We start from the raw sequence: 16,344 nt of genomic DNA, 5'->3' as shown, positions 1-16,344 counted from the left end.
TCTATGGGACCCTATGGGTCTCTGTGGGGTCTCTATGGGACTCTATGGGTCTCTATGGGGTCTCTGTGGGTCCTTATGGGGTCTCTGTGGGTCTCTATGGGTCCTTATGAGTCCCTTTGGGGTCCCTATGGGTCCTTATGGGGTCCCTATGGGTCTCTGTGGGGTCTCTGTGGGTCCTTCTGGGGTCTCTATGGGACTCTATGGGTCTCTATGGGTCCTTATGGGTCCCTTTGGGGTCTCTGTGGGTCCTTATGGGGTCTCTATGGTACCCTATGGGTCTCTATGGGTCCTTATGGGTCTCTGTGGGTCCCTATGGGGTCCTTATGGGGTCTCTGTGGGTCCTTATGAGGTCTCTGTGGGTTCCTATGGGGTCTCTATGGGGTCTTTATGGGGTCCCTATGGGGTTTCTATGGGTCTCTATGGGGTCCTTATGGGTCCCTTTGGGGTCTCTATGGGTCCTTATGGGTCTCTATGGGGTCCCTATGGAGTCCCTATGGGGTCTCTGTGGGTCCCTACAGGGTTTCTATGGGGTCTCTGTGGGTCCTTATGGGGTCTCTATGGGTCCCTATGGGGTCCCTATGTGTCCCTATGGGTCTCTATGAGTCCCTATGGGTCCCTATGGGTCCCTTATGCGATTTCTATGGGTTCCTATGGATTCCTATGGGGTCGCTATGGGGTCGGTATGGGGTCACTATGGGGTCTTTATGGGGTCGCTGTGGGGTCTTTATGGGGTCTTTATGGAGTCACTATGGGGTCGCTGTGGGGTCGCTATGGGGTCAGTATGGGGTCGGTGTGGGGTCAGTATGGGGTTGGTATGGGGTCAGTATGGGGTCGCTATGGGGTCGTTATGGGGTCACTGTGGGGTCACTGTGGGGTCGCTATGGGGTCACTATGGGGTCGCTGTGGGGTCACTGTGGGGTCTTTATGGGGTCTTTATGGGGTCGCTGTGGGGTCGCTATGGGGTCAGTATGGGGTTGGTATGGGGTCTTTATGGGGTCGCTGTGGGGTCACTATGGGGTCACTATGGGGTCGCTGTGGGGTCTTTATGGGGTCAGTATGGGGTCGGTGTGGGGTCAGTATGGGGTTGGTATGGGGTCGCTATGGGGTCGCTGTGGGGTCTTTATGGGGTCGCTATGGGGTCGCTATGGGGTCGCTGTGGGGTCACTGTGGGGTCTTTATGGGGTCACTATGGGGTCGTTTTGGGGTCAGTATGGGGTCGGTATGGGGTCTTTATGGGGTCTTTATGGGGTCGCTGTGCAGTCACTGTGCAGTCACTGTGGGGTCACTGTGGGGTCTTTATGGGGTCGCTGTGGGGTCGCTATGGGGTCAGTATGGGGTCGGTGTGGGGTCAGTATGGGGTTGGTATGGGGTCAGTATGGGGTCGCTGTGGGGTCTCTATGGGGTCAGTGTGGGGTCAGTATGGGGTCGCTATGGGGTTGGTGTGGGGTGTTTATGGGGTCGCTGTGGGGTCGCTGTGGGGTCGTTATGGGGTCACTGTGGGGTCGCTCTGGGGTCGCTGTGGGGTCTTTATGGGGTCAGTATGGGGTCGTTATGGGGTCGCTATGGGGTCGCTGTGGGGTCGCTGTGGGGTCGCTATGGGGTCGCTATGGGGTCGCTGTGGGGTCTTTATGGGGTCGCTATGGGGTCGCTATGGGGTCGCTGTGGGGTCGCTGTGGGGTGTTTATGGGGTCGCTATGGGGTCGTTATGGGGTCGCTGTGGGGTCGCTGTGGGGTCGTTTTGGGGTCAGTATGGGGTCTTTATGGGGTCGCTATGGGGTCGCTGTGCAGTCACTATGGGGTCACTATGGGGTCGCTATGGGGTCGCTGTGGGGTCGCTGTGCAGTCGCTGTGGGGTCGCTATGGGGTCAGTATGGGGTTGGTGTGGGGTGTTTATGGGGTCGCTATGGGGTCGCTATGGGGTCGCTATGGGGTCGCTGTGGGGTCGCTGTGGGGTCGCTGTGGGGTCGCTATGGGGTCAGTATGGGGTTGGTGTGGGGTGTTTATGGGGTCGCTATGGGGTCGCTATGGGGTCGCTGTGGGGTCGCTATGGGGTCGCTGTGGGGTCGCTGTGGGGTCCCCACGTGCCCCTTTTCCCCCGCAGGTGGAGGAGGCGGACGACTGGCTGCGCTACGGGAACCCGTGGGAGAAAGCGCGGCCCGAGTACACCATCCCCGTGCACTTCTACGGCAGGGTGGAGCACTCGCACGACGGCGCCAAGTGGCTGGACACGCAGGTGTGCAAGGGAGGGGGTGCGGGGGGGCGGTGTGCAAGGGGGGAGGGGGTGAGTGTGGGAGGGGGGGAGGGGGGTGAGTGTGAGAGGGGGGCAGGGGGGGAGGCGGTGGGTGTGGGAGGTAGAGTGTGTGCAAGGAGGTGTGAGTGTGCGAGGGGGTGAGGGTGCGAGGGGTGAGTGTGAGGGGGGAATGTGCAAGGAGTGAGTGTGTGAGAGGTTGAGTGCGCAAGAGGGGGTGAGTGTGCAAGCGGTGCGCGTGTGAGAGGATTGCATGTGTGTGAGGGGGCGAGTGTGCAAGGGGTGTGTGTGTGAGAGGTTGAGTGTGCAAGAGGGCATGAGTGTGCAAGCGGTGCATGTGTGAGAGGAATGCATGTGTGTGAGGGGATGAGTGTGCAAGGGGTTGCGTGTGTGTGAGGGGGCGAGTGTGCAAGGGCTGTGTGTGTGACAGGTTGAGTGTGCAAGGGGTGAGGGTATGTGAGGGGTGCGAGTGTGTGAGGAGATGAGTGTGTGAGGGGTGTGAGTGTGCGAGGGGTACAAGCGTGCAAAGGGTGTGCAAAGGATGTGTGCCACAGGGGGTGTTGCAAGTGTGCAAGGCAGCACAGAGTACGAGTGGGGGGCTGAGAGGTGTGCAAGCTGGGAGAAATGGGAATGTGTGAGTGGGCAAGAGGCGTGCAAGGGTTGTGTGTTCACCACAGGGGATGGTGTGAGTGTGCAAGGAGGCACAGAGTACGAGTGGGGGGCTCAGAGGTGTGCAAGCTGGGCGAAATGGGTATGTGTGAGTGTGCAAGGTTGGCACAGAGTACGAGTGGGGGGCTCAGAGGTGTGCAAGCTGGGAGAAATGGGAGTGTGTGAGTGTGCAAGAGGCGTGCAAGGCTTGTGAGTTAACCACGGGGAGTGTTGTGAGTGTGCAAGGCAGCACAGAGTATGAGTGGAGGGCTCAGAGGTGTGCAAGCTGGGCGAAATGGGAATGTGTGAGTGGGCAAGAGGCGTGCAAGGGTTGTGAGTTCACCACAGGGGATGGTGTGAGTGTGCAAGGAGGCACAGTGTACGTGTGGAGGGCTGAGAGGTGTGCAAGCTGGGCGAAATGGGTATGTGTGAGTGTGCAAGGTGGGCACAGAGAGCGAGTAGGGAGTTTGGGGGCGTGCAAGGCGGGAAAAGCGAGGGGACTGAGCGTGCAAGAGGTGTGCAAGGCTAGTGAGCGTGCAGGACAGGCAGGGAGCGCGGTCGCACGACGGGAGAAGCCGTTCAGTGGGGACAGGCGTGCGAGAGGCGTGCAAGGAGCACCGGGGGGGGGGGGGAGCGTGCAAGAGGGGCGGCGGGGTGGGGGTGCGGCTGACACACGCGTGTGTTGCACACGCAGGTGGTGCTGGCGCTGCCGTACGACACGCCGGTGCCGGGTTACCGCAACAACACGGTGAACACCATGCGCCTCTGGTCCGCCCGCGCCCCCAACGACTTCAACCTCAAGGATTGTGAGCACCAAAAACGCCGCTTTTCGCCCCAAAATCACCGCTGACACAAAAGGCCCAAATCCGCCACGATTCCACCCAAAATCCGTGGTGATAAATGACCCCAAATTCCCCGGAATTGGCCCCAAAACTGCCCCAGATTGGCCCCAAAATTCAGCGCCACGAAAAATCCCCAAAATGCCCCATTTGGCCCCAAATCCACAGCCCCCAAAACGCCGCTTTTCATCCCAAAATCGCTGCCGGCACAAAAGCCCCAAATCTGCCACAATTCGCCCCAAAATCGGTGGCCCTGAAAGCCCCAAATTCCTCGGAATTGGCCCCAAAACTGCCCCAGATTGGCCCCAAAACCACAGCCCCAAAAATGCTACTTTTCATCCCAAAACTCACAGCCACAAAAGCCCCAAAACGGCCCCAATTTACCCCCAAAACAGTGGCCCTAAAAGCCCCAAATCCTTCAGAATTGGCCCCAAAATCCACATCCCCCAAACCACCCCATTTGGCCCCAAATCCACAGCCCCAAAAACGCCGCTTTTCGCCCCAAAATCACCGCTGACACAAAAGCCCCAAATCCGCCACGATTCGACCCAAAATCCGTGGTGATGAATGACCCCAAATTCCCCGGAATTGGTCCCAAAACTGCCCCAGATTGGCCCCAAAATTCAGCACCACGAAAAATCCCAAAAATGCCCCATTTGGCCCCAAATCCACAGCCCCAAAAACGCCGCTTTTCGCCCCAAAATCCGAGCTGACACAAAAGCCCCAAATCTGCCACGATTCGACCCAAAATCCGTGGTGATGAATGACCCCAAATCTGTCGGAATTGGCCCCAAAACTGCCCCAGATTGGCCCCAAAATTCGCCGCTTTTCATCCCAAAACCCACAGCCACAAAAGCCCCAAATCTGCCACAATTTGACCCAAAATCCGTGGTGATAAATGACCCCAAATCCCTCGGAATTGGCCCCAAAACTGCCCCAGATTGGCCCCAAAAACGCCGCTTTTCGCCCCCAAAATTGACGCCGCAACAGAAGTCCCCGAATCTGCCACGATTTGCCCCAAAATCCGTGGCCCCGAAAGCCCCAAATTCCTCGGAATTGGCCCCAAAACTGCCCCAGATTGGCCCCACAATTCAGCGCCTTGAGAAATCCCAAAAATGCCCCCGCCCCACACCTCCCTGCCCCACAGCTCCCTGCTCTGCCCCACACCTCCCCCCCCACCCCACACATCCCCCTCCGCCCCACACCTCCCTGCCCCACACCTCCCCCCCTGCCCCACATCTCCCCCCCCCCCGCCCCACACCTCCCTGCTCTGCCCCACACCTCCCCCCCCACCCCACACTTCCCCCCCCACCCCACACCTCCCTGCCCCACACATCCCTGCTCTGCCCCACACCTCCCCCCCTGCCCCACACATCTCTGCCCCACATCTCCCTGCTCTGCCCCACACCACCCCCCCCGCCCCACACTTCCCCCTCCGCCCCACACCTCCCTGCCCCACACCTCCCTGCTCTGCCCCACACCTCCCTGCTCTGCCCCACACCCCGCCCCACACCTCCCTGCTCTGCCCCACACCTCCCTGCTCTGCCCCACACCTCCCTGCTCTGCCCCACACCTCCCTGCCCCACACCTCCCTGCTCTGCCCCACACCTCCCTGCCCCACACCTCCCTGCTCTGCCCCACACCCCGCCCCACACCTCCCTGCTCTGCCCCACACCCCGTCCCGCTGACCCCCGTGTCCCCGCAGTCAATGTTGGCGGTTACATCCAGGCGGTGTTGGATCGGAACCTGGCTGAGAACATTTCCCGCGTGCTCTACCCCAACGACAACGTCAGTGCCGTGGGGCGGCTGTGGGGCGGCTGTGGGGTGGATGTGGGGCGGCTGTGGGGTGGATGTGGGGCGGCTGTGGGGCGGATGTGGGGTGGATGTGGGGCGGCTGTGGGGCGGCTGTGGGGTGGATGTGGGGTGGATGTGGGGCGGCTGTGGGGTGGATGTGGGGCGGCTGTGGGTCGGCTGTGGGGTGGATGTGGGGTGGATGTGGGGCGGCTGTGGGGTAGATGTGGGGCGGCTGTGGGGCGGCTGTGGGGTGGATGTGGGGTGGATGTGGGGCGGCTGTGGGGTGGATGTGGGGTGGATGTGGGGTCCTATGGGGTGACTATGGGACGGATGTAGGGCAGCTGTGAGGTGGCTATGGGGCGGCTGTGGAGTGGATGTGGGGCGGCTGTGGGGCGGCTGTGGGGTGCTATGGGCAGCTATGGGGTGCTATGGGGCGGCTTTAGGGCAGCTATGGGGCGGCTTTGGGGCAGCTGTGGGGCGGCTGTGGGGCGGCTGTGGTGCGGCTATGGGGCGGCTGTGGGGCAGCTGTGGAGTGGATGTGGGGTGGCTGTGGGGCAGCTTTAGGGCAGCTATGGGGCGGCTGTGGGGCGGCTGTGGGGCGGCTGTGGGGTGGCTATGGGGCAGCTATGGGGTGACTATGGGGTGCTGTGGGGCGGCTGTGGGGCAGCTGTGGGGTGGCTATGGGGCGGCTGTGTGGCTATGGGCAGCTATGGGGTGCTATGGGGCGGCTGTGGACAGCTATGGGGTGGCTATGGGGCGGCTGTGTGGCTATGGGCAGCTATGGGGTGCTATGGGGCGGCTTTAGGGCAGCTATGGGGCGGCTGTGGGGCGGCTGTGGGGAAGCTGTGGGGCGGCTGTGGGGCGGCTGTGGGGTGCTATGGGGCGGCTGTGGGGTGGCAATGAGGTGGCTGTGGGGAAGCTGTGGGGTGCTATGGGGTTGCTGTGGTGCGGCTGTGGGGCGGCTGTGGGGTGGCTATGGGCAGCTATGGGGTGCTATGGGGCGGCTTTAGGGCAGCTATGGGGCGGCTGTGGGGCGGCTGTGGGGAAGCTGTGGGGCGGCTGTGGGGCGGCTGTGGGGTGCTATGGGGCGGCTGTGGGGTGGCAATGAGGTGGCTGTGGGGAAGCTGTGGGGTGCTATGGGGTTGCTGTGGTGCGGCTGTGGGGCGGCTGTGGCGTGGCTATGGGCAGCTATGGGGTGCTATGGGGCGGCTTTAGGGCAGCTATGGGGCGGCTTTGGGGCAGCTGTGAGGCGGCTGTGGGGTGGCTGTGGGGCAGCTGTGGGGTGCCTATGGGCAGCTATGGGGCAGCTGTGGGGCGGCTGTGGGGTGGCTGTGGGGCAGCTATGGGGCGGCTGTGGGGCGGCTATGGGGTGCCGTGGGGCGGCTGTGGGGCAGCTGTGGGGCGCTATGGGGTGGATGTGGGGCGGCAGTGGGGCAGCTATAGGATGGCTGTGGGGTGCTATGGGGCGGCTATGGGGCGGCTATGGGGCATCTATGGGGCAGGACAGGCATCTATGGGGCAAGGCAGCCATCTATGGGGCAGGACAGGCATCTATGGGGCAGGCTGTCCATTCTATGGGGCAGGACAGGCATCTATGGGGCAGGCTGTCCATCTATGGGGCGGGCTGTCCATCTATGGGGCAGGACAGGCATGGCTGTGCCCCACTGCAGTTCTTTGAGGGCAAGGAGCTGCGGCTGAAGCAGGAGTACTTTGTGGTGGCTGTGCTATGGGGCAGGCTGTCCATCTATGGGGCAGGACAGGCATCTATGGGGCAGGCTGTCCATCTATGGGGCAGGCTGTCCATCTATGGGGCAGGACAGGCATGGCTGTGCCCCACTGCAGTTCTTTGAGGGCAAGGAGCTGCGGCTGAAGCAGGAGTACTTTGTGGTGGCTGTGCTATGGGGCAGGCTGTCCATCTATGGGGCAGGACAGGCATCTATGGGGCAGGCTGTCCATCTATGGGGCAGGCTGTCCATCTATGGGGCAGGACAGGCATGGCTGTGCCCCACTGCAGTTCTTTGAGGGCAAGGAGCTGCGGCTGAAGCAGGAGTACTTTGTGGTGGCCGCGACGCTGCACGACGTCGTGCGACGCTTCAAGTCCGCCAAGTTCGGCAGCCGGGATCCCGTCAGGACGCAGTTCGAGGCCTTCCCCGACAAGGTGACACGCGTGTGACAGGCGTGTGACACGTGTGTGACATACGTGTAGTACATGTGTGTGTGATGTGTGTCTGTGATGTGTGTGTGTATAACATGTGTGTGTGTGTGATCCCGTCAGGATGCAGTTCGAGGCCTTCCCCGACAAGGTGACACGCGTGTGACAGGCGTGTGACACGTGTGTGACATACGTGTAGTGTGTGTGTGTGTAACGTGTGTGTGTATAACATGTGTGTGTGTGTGATCCCGTCAGGATGCAGTTCGAGGCCTTCCCCGACAAGGTGACACGCGTGTGACAGGCGTGTGACACGTGTGTGACATACGTGTAGTGTGTGTGTGTGTAACGTGTGTGTGTATAACGTGTGTGTGTGTGTGTGATGCCGTCAGGACGCAGTTCGAGGCCTTCCCCGACAAGGTGACACGCGTGTGACAGGCGTGTGACACGTGTGTGACATACGTGTAGTGTGTGTGTGTGTAACGTGTGTGTGTATAACGTGTGTGTGTGTGTGTGATGCCGTCAGGACGCAGTTCGAGGCCTTCCCCGACAAGGTGACACGCGTGTGACAGGCGTGTGACACGTGTGTGACATACGTGTAGTACATGTGTGTGTGATGTGTGTCTGTGATGTGTGTGTGTATAACATGTGTGTGTGTGTGATCCCGTCAGGATGCAGTTCGAGGCCTTCCCCGACAAGGTGACACGCGTGTGACAGGCGTGTGACACGTGTGTGACATACGTGTAGTGTGTGTGTGTGTAACGTGTGTGTGTATAACATGTGTGTGTGTGTGATCCCGTCAGGATGCAGTTCGAGGCCTTCCCCGACAAGGTGACACGCGTGTGACAGGCGTGTGACACGTGTGTGACATACGTGTAGTGTGTGTGTGTGTAACGTGTGTGTGTATAACGTGTGTGTGTGTGTGTGATGCCGTCAGGACGCAGTTCGAGGCCTTCGCCGACAAGGTGACACGCGTGTGACAGGCGTGTGACACGTGTGTGACATACCTGTAGTACATGTGTGTGTAATGTGTGTCTGTGGTGTGTGTGTATAACATGTGTGTGTGTGTGATCCCGTCAGGATGCAGTTCGAGGCCTTCCCCGACAAGGTGACACGCGTGTGACAGGCGTGTGACATGTGTGTGACATGCGTGTGACATGTGTGCGACATGTGTAGTGTAATGTGTGTCTGTGATGTGTGTGTATAACATGTGTGTGTGTGTGATCCCGTCAGGAGGCAGTTCGAGGCCTTCCCCGACAAGGTGACACGCGTGTGACAGGCGTGTGACACGTGTGTGACATGTGTGCGACATGTGTAGTGTGTGTAATGTGTGTCTGTGATGTGTGTGTATTACGTGTGTGTGTGTGTGATCCCGTCAGGACGCAGTTCGAGGCCTTCCCCGACAAGGTGACACGCGTGTGACATATGTGTGTGACATACGTGTGACATACATGTAGTGCATGTGTGTGTAATGTGTGTCTGTGATGTGTGTTTAACATGTGTGTATATAATGTGTGTGTGTGTGTGTGATCTCGTCAGGACGCAGTTCGAGGCCTTCCCCGACAAGGTGACACGCGTGTGATAGGCGTGTGACACGCGTGTGACATATGTGTGTAGCGTGTGTGTGATGTGTGTCTGTGGTGTGTGTGTTTAACGCGTGTGTGTGTGATTCCATCAGATCCCAGTTCAAGGCTTTCCCCGACAGGCTGACACACATGTGACAGGCGTGTGACACGTGTGTGACATGTGTGCGACATGTGTAGTGTGTGTAATGTGTGTCTGTGGTGTGTGTTTAACATTTGTGTATATAATGTGTGTGTGTGTGTGTGATCCCGTCAGGACGCAGTTCGAGGCCTTCCCCGACAAGGTGACATGCGTGTGACATGTGTGTGACATACGTGTTGTACTTGTGTGTGTAATGTGTGACTGTAACATGTGTCTGTGATGTGTGTGTAGAACTTATGTGTGTGTGTGATCCCGTCAGGACGCAGTTCGAGGCCTTCCCCGACAAGGTGACACGCGTGTGACAGGCGTGTGACGTCCATGTGACATGTGTGCGACATGTGTAGTGTGTGTAATGTGTGTCTGTGATGTGTGTGTATTACGTGTGTGTGTGTGTGATCCCGTCAGAACGCAGTTTGAGGCCTTTCCCGACAAGGTGACACTCGTGTGTCATGCGTGTGACATGTGTGTGATGTCTGTGTGTAACATGTGTGTGTGATGTGTGTTTAACATGTGTGTATATAATGTGTGTGTGTGTGTGTGATCTCGTCAGGACGCAGTTCGAGGCCTTCCCCGACAAGGTGACACGCGTGTGACAGGCGTGTGACAGGCGTGTGACATACGTGTAGTTCATGTGTGTGTAATGTGTGTCTGTGATGTGTGTGTATTACGTGTGTGTGTGTGTGATCCCGTCAGGACGCAGTTCGAGGCCTTCCCCGACAAGGTGACACGCGTGTGACACGTGTGTGACATACGTGTAGTGTGTGTGTGTGTAATTTGTGTCTGTGATGTGTGTGTGTAACGTGTGTGTATATAACGTGTCTGCCTGTCAGGATGCAGTTCGAGGCCTTCCCTGATAAGGTGACACACGTGTGACACGCGTGTGACATGTGTGTGACATACGTTTTGTACTTGTGTGTGTAATGTGTGACTGTAACATGTGTCTGTGATGTGTGTGTATAACATGTGTGTGATCCCGTCAGGACGCAGTTCGAGGCCTTCCCCGACAAGGTGACACGCGTGTGACAGGCGTGTGACATACGTGTGACATACGTGTAGTACATGTGTCAGTAATGTGTGACTGTGGTGTGCGTGTTTGTGATTCCATCAGATCCCAGTTCGAGGCCTTCCCCAACAAGGCGACACGCGTGTGACACGCGTGTAAGATGTGTGTGATGTCTGTGTGTAATGTGTGTCTGTGTTGTATGTTTAACATGCGTGTGTATAACATGTGTGTGTTTAACATGTGTGTGTGATCCCGTCAGAACCCAGTTTGAGGCCTTCCCCGACAAGGTGACACGCGTGTGACATGTGTGTGACATACGTGTAGCATACGTGTGTAGCGTGTGTGTAGCATGTGTCTGTCATGTGTGTGTATAACACGTGTGTGTGATCTGTTTTAACGCAGTTCGAGGCCATCCCTGACAGGGTGACACGTGTGTGACATGCGTGTGACACGTGTGTGACATGTGTGTACTGTGTGGAACGTGTGTGTATAACATGTGTGTGCGTGTGATCCCATCAGAACCCAGTTTGAGGCCTTCCCCAAGGTGACACGCATGTGACATGTGTGTGACATGCATGTAGTGCGTGTGTCATGTGTGTAATATGTTTGTGTGTAACACACGTGTGCGTGATCCTATCAGGATGCAGCTTGAAGCCTTCCCTGATAAGGTGACATGCGTGTAACATGCGTGTGGCATATGTGTAGTGTGTTTGTAACATGTGTGTGGCGTGTGTGCGTGTGAGAACCCGTCAGGCTGCAGTTTGAGGCCTTTCCAGATCAGGTGACACGCGTGTAACATACGTGTAGCATACGTGTAACATGCGTGTCTTGTGTGTGCGTGTGACCCCATGAGAACACAGTTGAAAGCCTTCCGTAATGGCATTAACATACGTGTAACATGTGTGCGACACGCGTGTAAGGTGTGTGTGTGTGCGCCTCATGTGTGCTGTGCGTGTTACACGTGTGTCCCATGCGTGTTCCACGGATGTTCTGCAGATGTTCTCTGGTTGTGCCACGCGCGTTTCCACGTATGTTCCATGCATGTTACACGCATGTTGCGCGTTTGTTACAGGTGACGATCCAGCTGGACGACACGTGTGTTACATGTATGTTCGTGTCCCACACGCGGCCATCCAGATGAACATGTATGTTCTACGTATGTTTTATGTATGTCCCATGTGTGTTCCACGTGTGTTCCATGTGGCAATCCAGCTGAACAACACGTATGTTACATGTATGTTCGTGCCCCACAGGTGGCCATCCGGATGAACATGTGTTTCATGTATGTTCCACATGTGTTCCACGTGTGTCCCACGTGTGTTCCATGTGTGTTCCACGTGTGTTCCATGTGGCGATCCAGCTGAACATGTATGTTACACGTATGTTCGTGCCTCACAGGTGGCCATCCAGATGAACATGTATGTTCTACGTATGTTTTATGTATGTCCCATGTGCGTTCCACATGTGTTCCACGTGGCGATCCAGCTGAACGACACGTATGTTACACGTATGTTCGTGCCCCACACGCGGCCATCCAGATGAACATGTTCTACGTATGTTTTATGTATGTCCCATGTGTGTCCCACGTGTGTTCCACATATGTTCCACATATGTTCTACGTATGCTCCACGCATGTATCACAAATGTTACAGGTGGCCATCCAGGTGAATGACACCTACATTCCACGTGTGTTCCACGTATGTTCCACATGTTTTCCACGCGTGTTCCACGTGTGTTCCACACATGTTCCACACATGTATCACATGTTACGGGTGGCCATCCAGCTGATTGACACCTATATTCCATGTGTGTTCCACGTATGTTCCACATGTGTGTTCCACGTGTGTTCCATGTTTGTTCCATGTATGTTCCACGTATGTTCCATGCATGTATCACATGTTACAATGGCCATCTAGCTGAATGACACCTATATTCCACGTGTGTTCCATGTATGTTCCGTGTGTGTTCCACATATGTTTTGTGTTCCACATATGTTCCACGCATGTTCCACGTGTGCCCTACGCGTGTCCCCCTATGTTAGACACGTGTTCCACGTGTGCCCTAGGCGTGTCGCACTCAGGTTAGATGCGTGTTCCTAGGCGTGTTGCCCATATGTTAGATGCATGTTCCAAGTGTGCCCTCGGCGTGTCACACACAGGTTAGATCCGTGTTGCACGTGTGCCGTAGGCATGTCGCCCATATGTTAGATGCGTGTTCCACGTGTGCCCTACGCGTGTCTCATACAGGTTAGACGTGTGTTCCTAGGCGTGTTGCACACAAGTTTGACGTGTGTTCCACGTGTGTCCTAGGTGTGTCACCCATATGTTAGACACGTGTTCCACATGTGTCCTAGGTGTGTCGCCCATATGTTAGACACATGTTCCACATGTGCCCTAGGCGTGTCGCCCCTATGTTAGACACGTGTTCCACGTGTGCCCTACACGTGTCTCACACAGGTTAGACGTGTGTTCCTAGGCGTGTTGCACACAAGTTAGACGTGTGCTCCACGTGTGCCCTACACATGTCGCCCATATGTTAGACACATGTTCCACATGTGTCCTAGGTGTGTCACCCATATGTTAGACGCGTGTTCCACGTGTGTCCCAGGCGTGTCACCCCTATGTTAGATGCGTGTTCCACGTGTGCCCTAGGCGTGTCCCACTCAGGTTAGATGCGTGTTCCCAGGCATGTCGCACACAAGTTAGACGTGTGTTCCACATCTGTCCTAGGCGTGTCGCCCCTATGTTAGACACATGTTCCACATGTGCTGTATGCGTGTCTTACACAGGTTGGACATGTGTTCCTAGGCGTGTCACACACAAGTTAGACGTGTGTTCCATGTATGCCCTAGGCATGTTGCCCCTATGTTAGACGTGTGTTCCACGTGTGCCCTACTCATGTCGCCCATATGTTAGACACATGTTCCAAGTGTGCCCTCGGCGTGTTGCACTCAGGTTAGATGTGTGTTCCTAGGCGTGTCACACACAAGTTAGATGCGTGCTCCACGTGTGCCCTAGGCGTGTCGCACACAGGTTAGACATGTGTTCCACGTGTGTCCTAGACATGTCACCAGTATGTTTGACGTATGTTCCACGTGTGTCCTAGGCGTCTCTCACACATGTTCCACATGTGTCCCAGGCGTGTCGCCCCTATGTTAGACACGTGTTCCATGCCTGCCCTAGGCATGTCGTACACAAGTTAGATGTGTGTTCCACGTGTGCCCTAGGCGTGTCGCCCGTATGTTTGACGCGTGTTCCACGCGTGTTCACGCGTGTTGCAGGTGGCCATCCAGCTGAACGACACGCACCCCTCGCTGGCCATCCCGGAGCTGATGCGCATCCTGGTGGACGAGGAGAAGCTCGGCTGGGATAAGGTAAAGTCATGCGACGTGTGGGGCAGCCGTGGGGCAGCTGTGGAGCAGGCTCTATAGGGCAGCTATGGGGCAGCCGTGGGGCAGCTGTGGGGCAGGCTCTATAGAGCAGCTATGGGGCAGCTGTGGGGCAGCTGTGGGGCAGGCTCTATAGGGCAGCTATGGGGCAGCTGTGGGGCAGCTGTGGGGCAGGCTCTATAGGGCAGCTATGGGGCAGCCGTGGGGCAGCTGTGGGGCAGCTGTGGGGCAGGCTCTATAGGGCAGCAATGGGGCAGCTGTGGGGCAGCTATGGGGCGCTGTGGGGCAGCTGTGGGGCAGGCTCTATAGGGCAGCTATGGGGCAGCCGTGGGGCAGATGTGGGGCAGCTATGGGGCAGCTAAGGGGCAGGCTCTATAGGGCAGCTATGGGGCAATTATGAAGCAGCTATGGGGCAGCTATGGGGCAGGCACTATAGGGCAGCTATGGGGCAATTATGAAGCAGCTATGGGGCAGCTATGGGGCAGGCACTATAGGGCAGCTATGGGGCAATTATGAAGCAGCTATGGGGCACTGTGGAGCAGCTATGGGGCAGGCTCTATAGGGCAGCTATGGGGCAGCTATGGGGCAGCTGTGGGGCAGTTATGGGGCGCTGTGAGGCAGTTATGGGGCAGGTTTTATAGGGCAGGTATGGGGCAGCTATGGGGCAGGGCTATCTATGCGGCAGGGCTCTCTCCCTATGGGGCAGAGCTGTGTATCTATGGGGCAGCCACACATCCCGCCCCACATCCCCAGGCGTGGGACATCACGGTGCGGACGTGCGCCTACACGAACCTATAGGGCAGGGCTGTGTATCTATGGGGCAGAGCTGTGTATCTATGGGGCAGCCCCACATCCTGCCCCACACCCCGCCCCACATCCCGCCCCACATCCCCAGGCGTGGGACATCACGGTGCGGACGTGCGCCTACACGAACCTATGGGGCAGGGCTGTGTTTCTATGGGGCAGGGCTATCTATGGGGCAGGGCTGTGTATCTATGGGGCAGAGCTATCTATGGGGCAGCCCCACACCCTGCCCCACATCCCCAGGCGTGGGACATCACGGTGCGGACGTGCGCCTACACGAACCTATAGGGCAGGGCTGTGTTTCTATGGGGCAGAGCTATCTATGGGGCAGAGCTATCTATGGGGCAGGGCTGTGTATCTATGGGGCAGCCCCACATCCCGCCCCACATCCCCAGGCGTGGGACATCACGGTGCGGACGTGCGCCTACACGAACCTATAGGGCAGGGCTGTGTTTCTATGAGGCAGAGCTATCTATGGGGCAGGGCTCTCTCCCTATGGGGCAGAGCTATCTATGGGGCAGGGCTGTGTATCTATGGGGCAGAGCTGTGTATCTATGGGGCAGCCCCACATCCCGCCCCACACCCCGCCCCACATCCCGCCCCACCCCCCCAGGCGTGGGACATCACGGTGCGGACGTGCGCCTACACGAACCTATAGGGCAGGGCTCTCTCCCTATGGGGCAGAGCTATCTATGGGGCAGCCCCACACCCTGCCCCACACCCCGCCCCACATCCCGCCCCACATCCCCAGGCGTGGGACATCACGGTGCGGACGTGCGCCTACACGAACCTATAGGGCAGGGCTGTGTTTCTATGGGGCAGAGCTGTGTATCTATGGGGCAGAGCTATCTATGGGGCAGGGCTGTGTATCTATGGGGCAGCCCCACATCCCGCCCCACATCCCCAGGCGTGGGACATCACGGTGCGGACGTGCGCCTACACGAACCTATAGGGCAGGGCTGTGTTTCTATGGGGCAGAGCTATCTATGGGGCAGGGCTGTGTATCTATGGGGCAGCCCCACACCCTGCCCCACATCCCCAGGCGTGGGACATCACGGTGCGGACGTGCGCCTACACGAACCTATAGGGCAGGGCTCTCTCCCTATGGGGCAGGGCTATCTATGGGGCAGGGCTCTCTCCCTATGGGGCAGGGCTGTGTATCTATGGGGCAGCCCCACACCCTGCCCCACATCCCCAGGCGTGGGACATCACGGTGCGGACGTGCGCCTACACGAACCTATAGGGCAGGGCTGTGTATCTATGGGGCAGAGCTGTGTATCTATGGGGCAGCCCCACATCCTGCCCCACACCCCGCCCCACATCCCGCCCCACATCCCCAGGCGTGGGACATCACGGTGCGGACGTGCGCCTACACGAACCTATGGGGCAGGGCTGTGTTTCTATGGGGCAGGGCTATCTATGGGGCAGGGCTGTGTATCTATGGGGCAGAGCTATCTATGGGGCAGCCCCACACCCTGCCCCACATCCCCAGGCGTGGGACATCACGGTGCGGACGTGCGCCTACACGAACCTATAGGGCAGGGCTGTGTTTCTATGGGGCAGAGCTATCTATGGGGCAGGGCTGTGTATCTATGGGGCAGCCCCACACCCTGCCCCACATCCCCAGGCGTGGGACATCACGGTGCGGACGTGCGCCTACACGAACCTATAGGGCAGGGCTCTCTCCCTATGGGGCAGGGCTATCTATGGGGCAGGGCTCTCTCCCTATGGGGCAGGGCTATCTAT

General features: G+C 58.0%; 1 protein-coding gene and 1 long non-coding RNA gene across 2 annotated transcripts in view; both read left to right on the top strand.

Moving 5' to 3' along the window:
• PYGM (glycogen phosphorylase, muscle associated) overlaps positions 1 to 16,344 on the top strand; it is a 58,980-nt gene that overhangs the window by 8,791 nt on the left and 33,845 nt on the right. Inside the window, exons 5-9 of the mRNA XM_090129692.1 lie at positions 2,102 to 2,233; positions 3,591 to 3,702; positions 5,441 to 5,523; positions 7,544 to 7,687; positions 13,687 to 13,779. Of these exons, the coding sequence (XP_089985818.1) occupies positions 2,102 to 2,233; positions 3,591 to 3,702; positions 5,441 to 5,523; positions 7,544 to 7,687; positions 13,687 to 13,779 (564 nt within the window). The remainder of the gene's footprint in view (positions 1 to 2,101; positions 2,234 to 3,590; positions 3,703 to 5,440; positions 5,524 to 7,543; positions 7,688 to 13,686; positions 13,780 to 16,344) is intronic.
• LOC116241081 (uncharacterized) lies at positions 10,700 to 13,680 on the top strand. The gene is made up of 3 exons (XR_016461242.1): positions 10,700 to 11,551; positions 11,660 to 11,688; positions 11,805 to 13,680. It is a non-coding gene; the product is annotated as an uncharacterized LOC116241081 (long non-coding RNA).

This window comes from Phasianus colchicus, chromosome 37 (assembly GCF_987193195.1).
Source record: "Phasianus colchicus chromosome 37, bPhaCol1.hap1.1, whole genome shotgun sequence".
NCBI lineage: Eukaryota > Metazoa > Chordata > Aves > Galliformes > Phasianidae > Phasianus > Phasianus colchicus.
The sequence above is the reverse complement of the archived record's forward strand: the minus strand, read 5'-3'. Positions and strand labels throughout refer to the sequence as shown.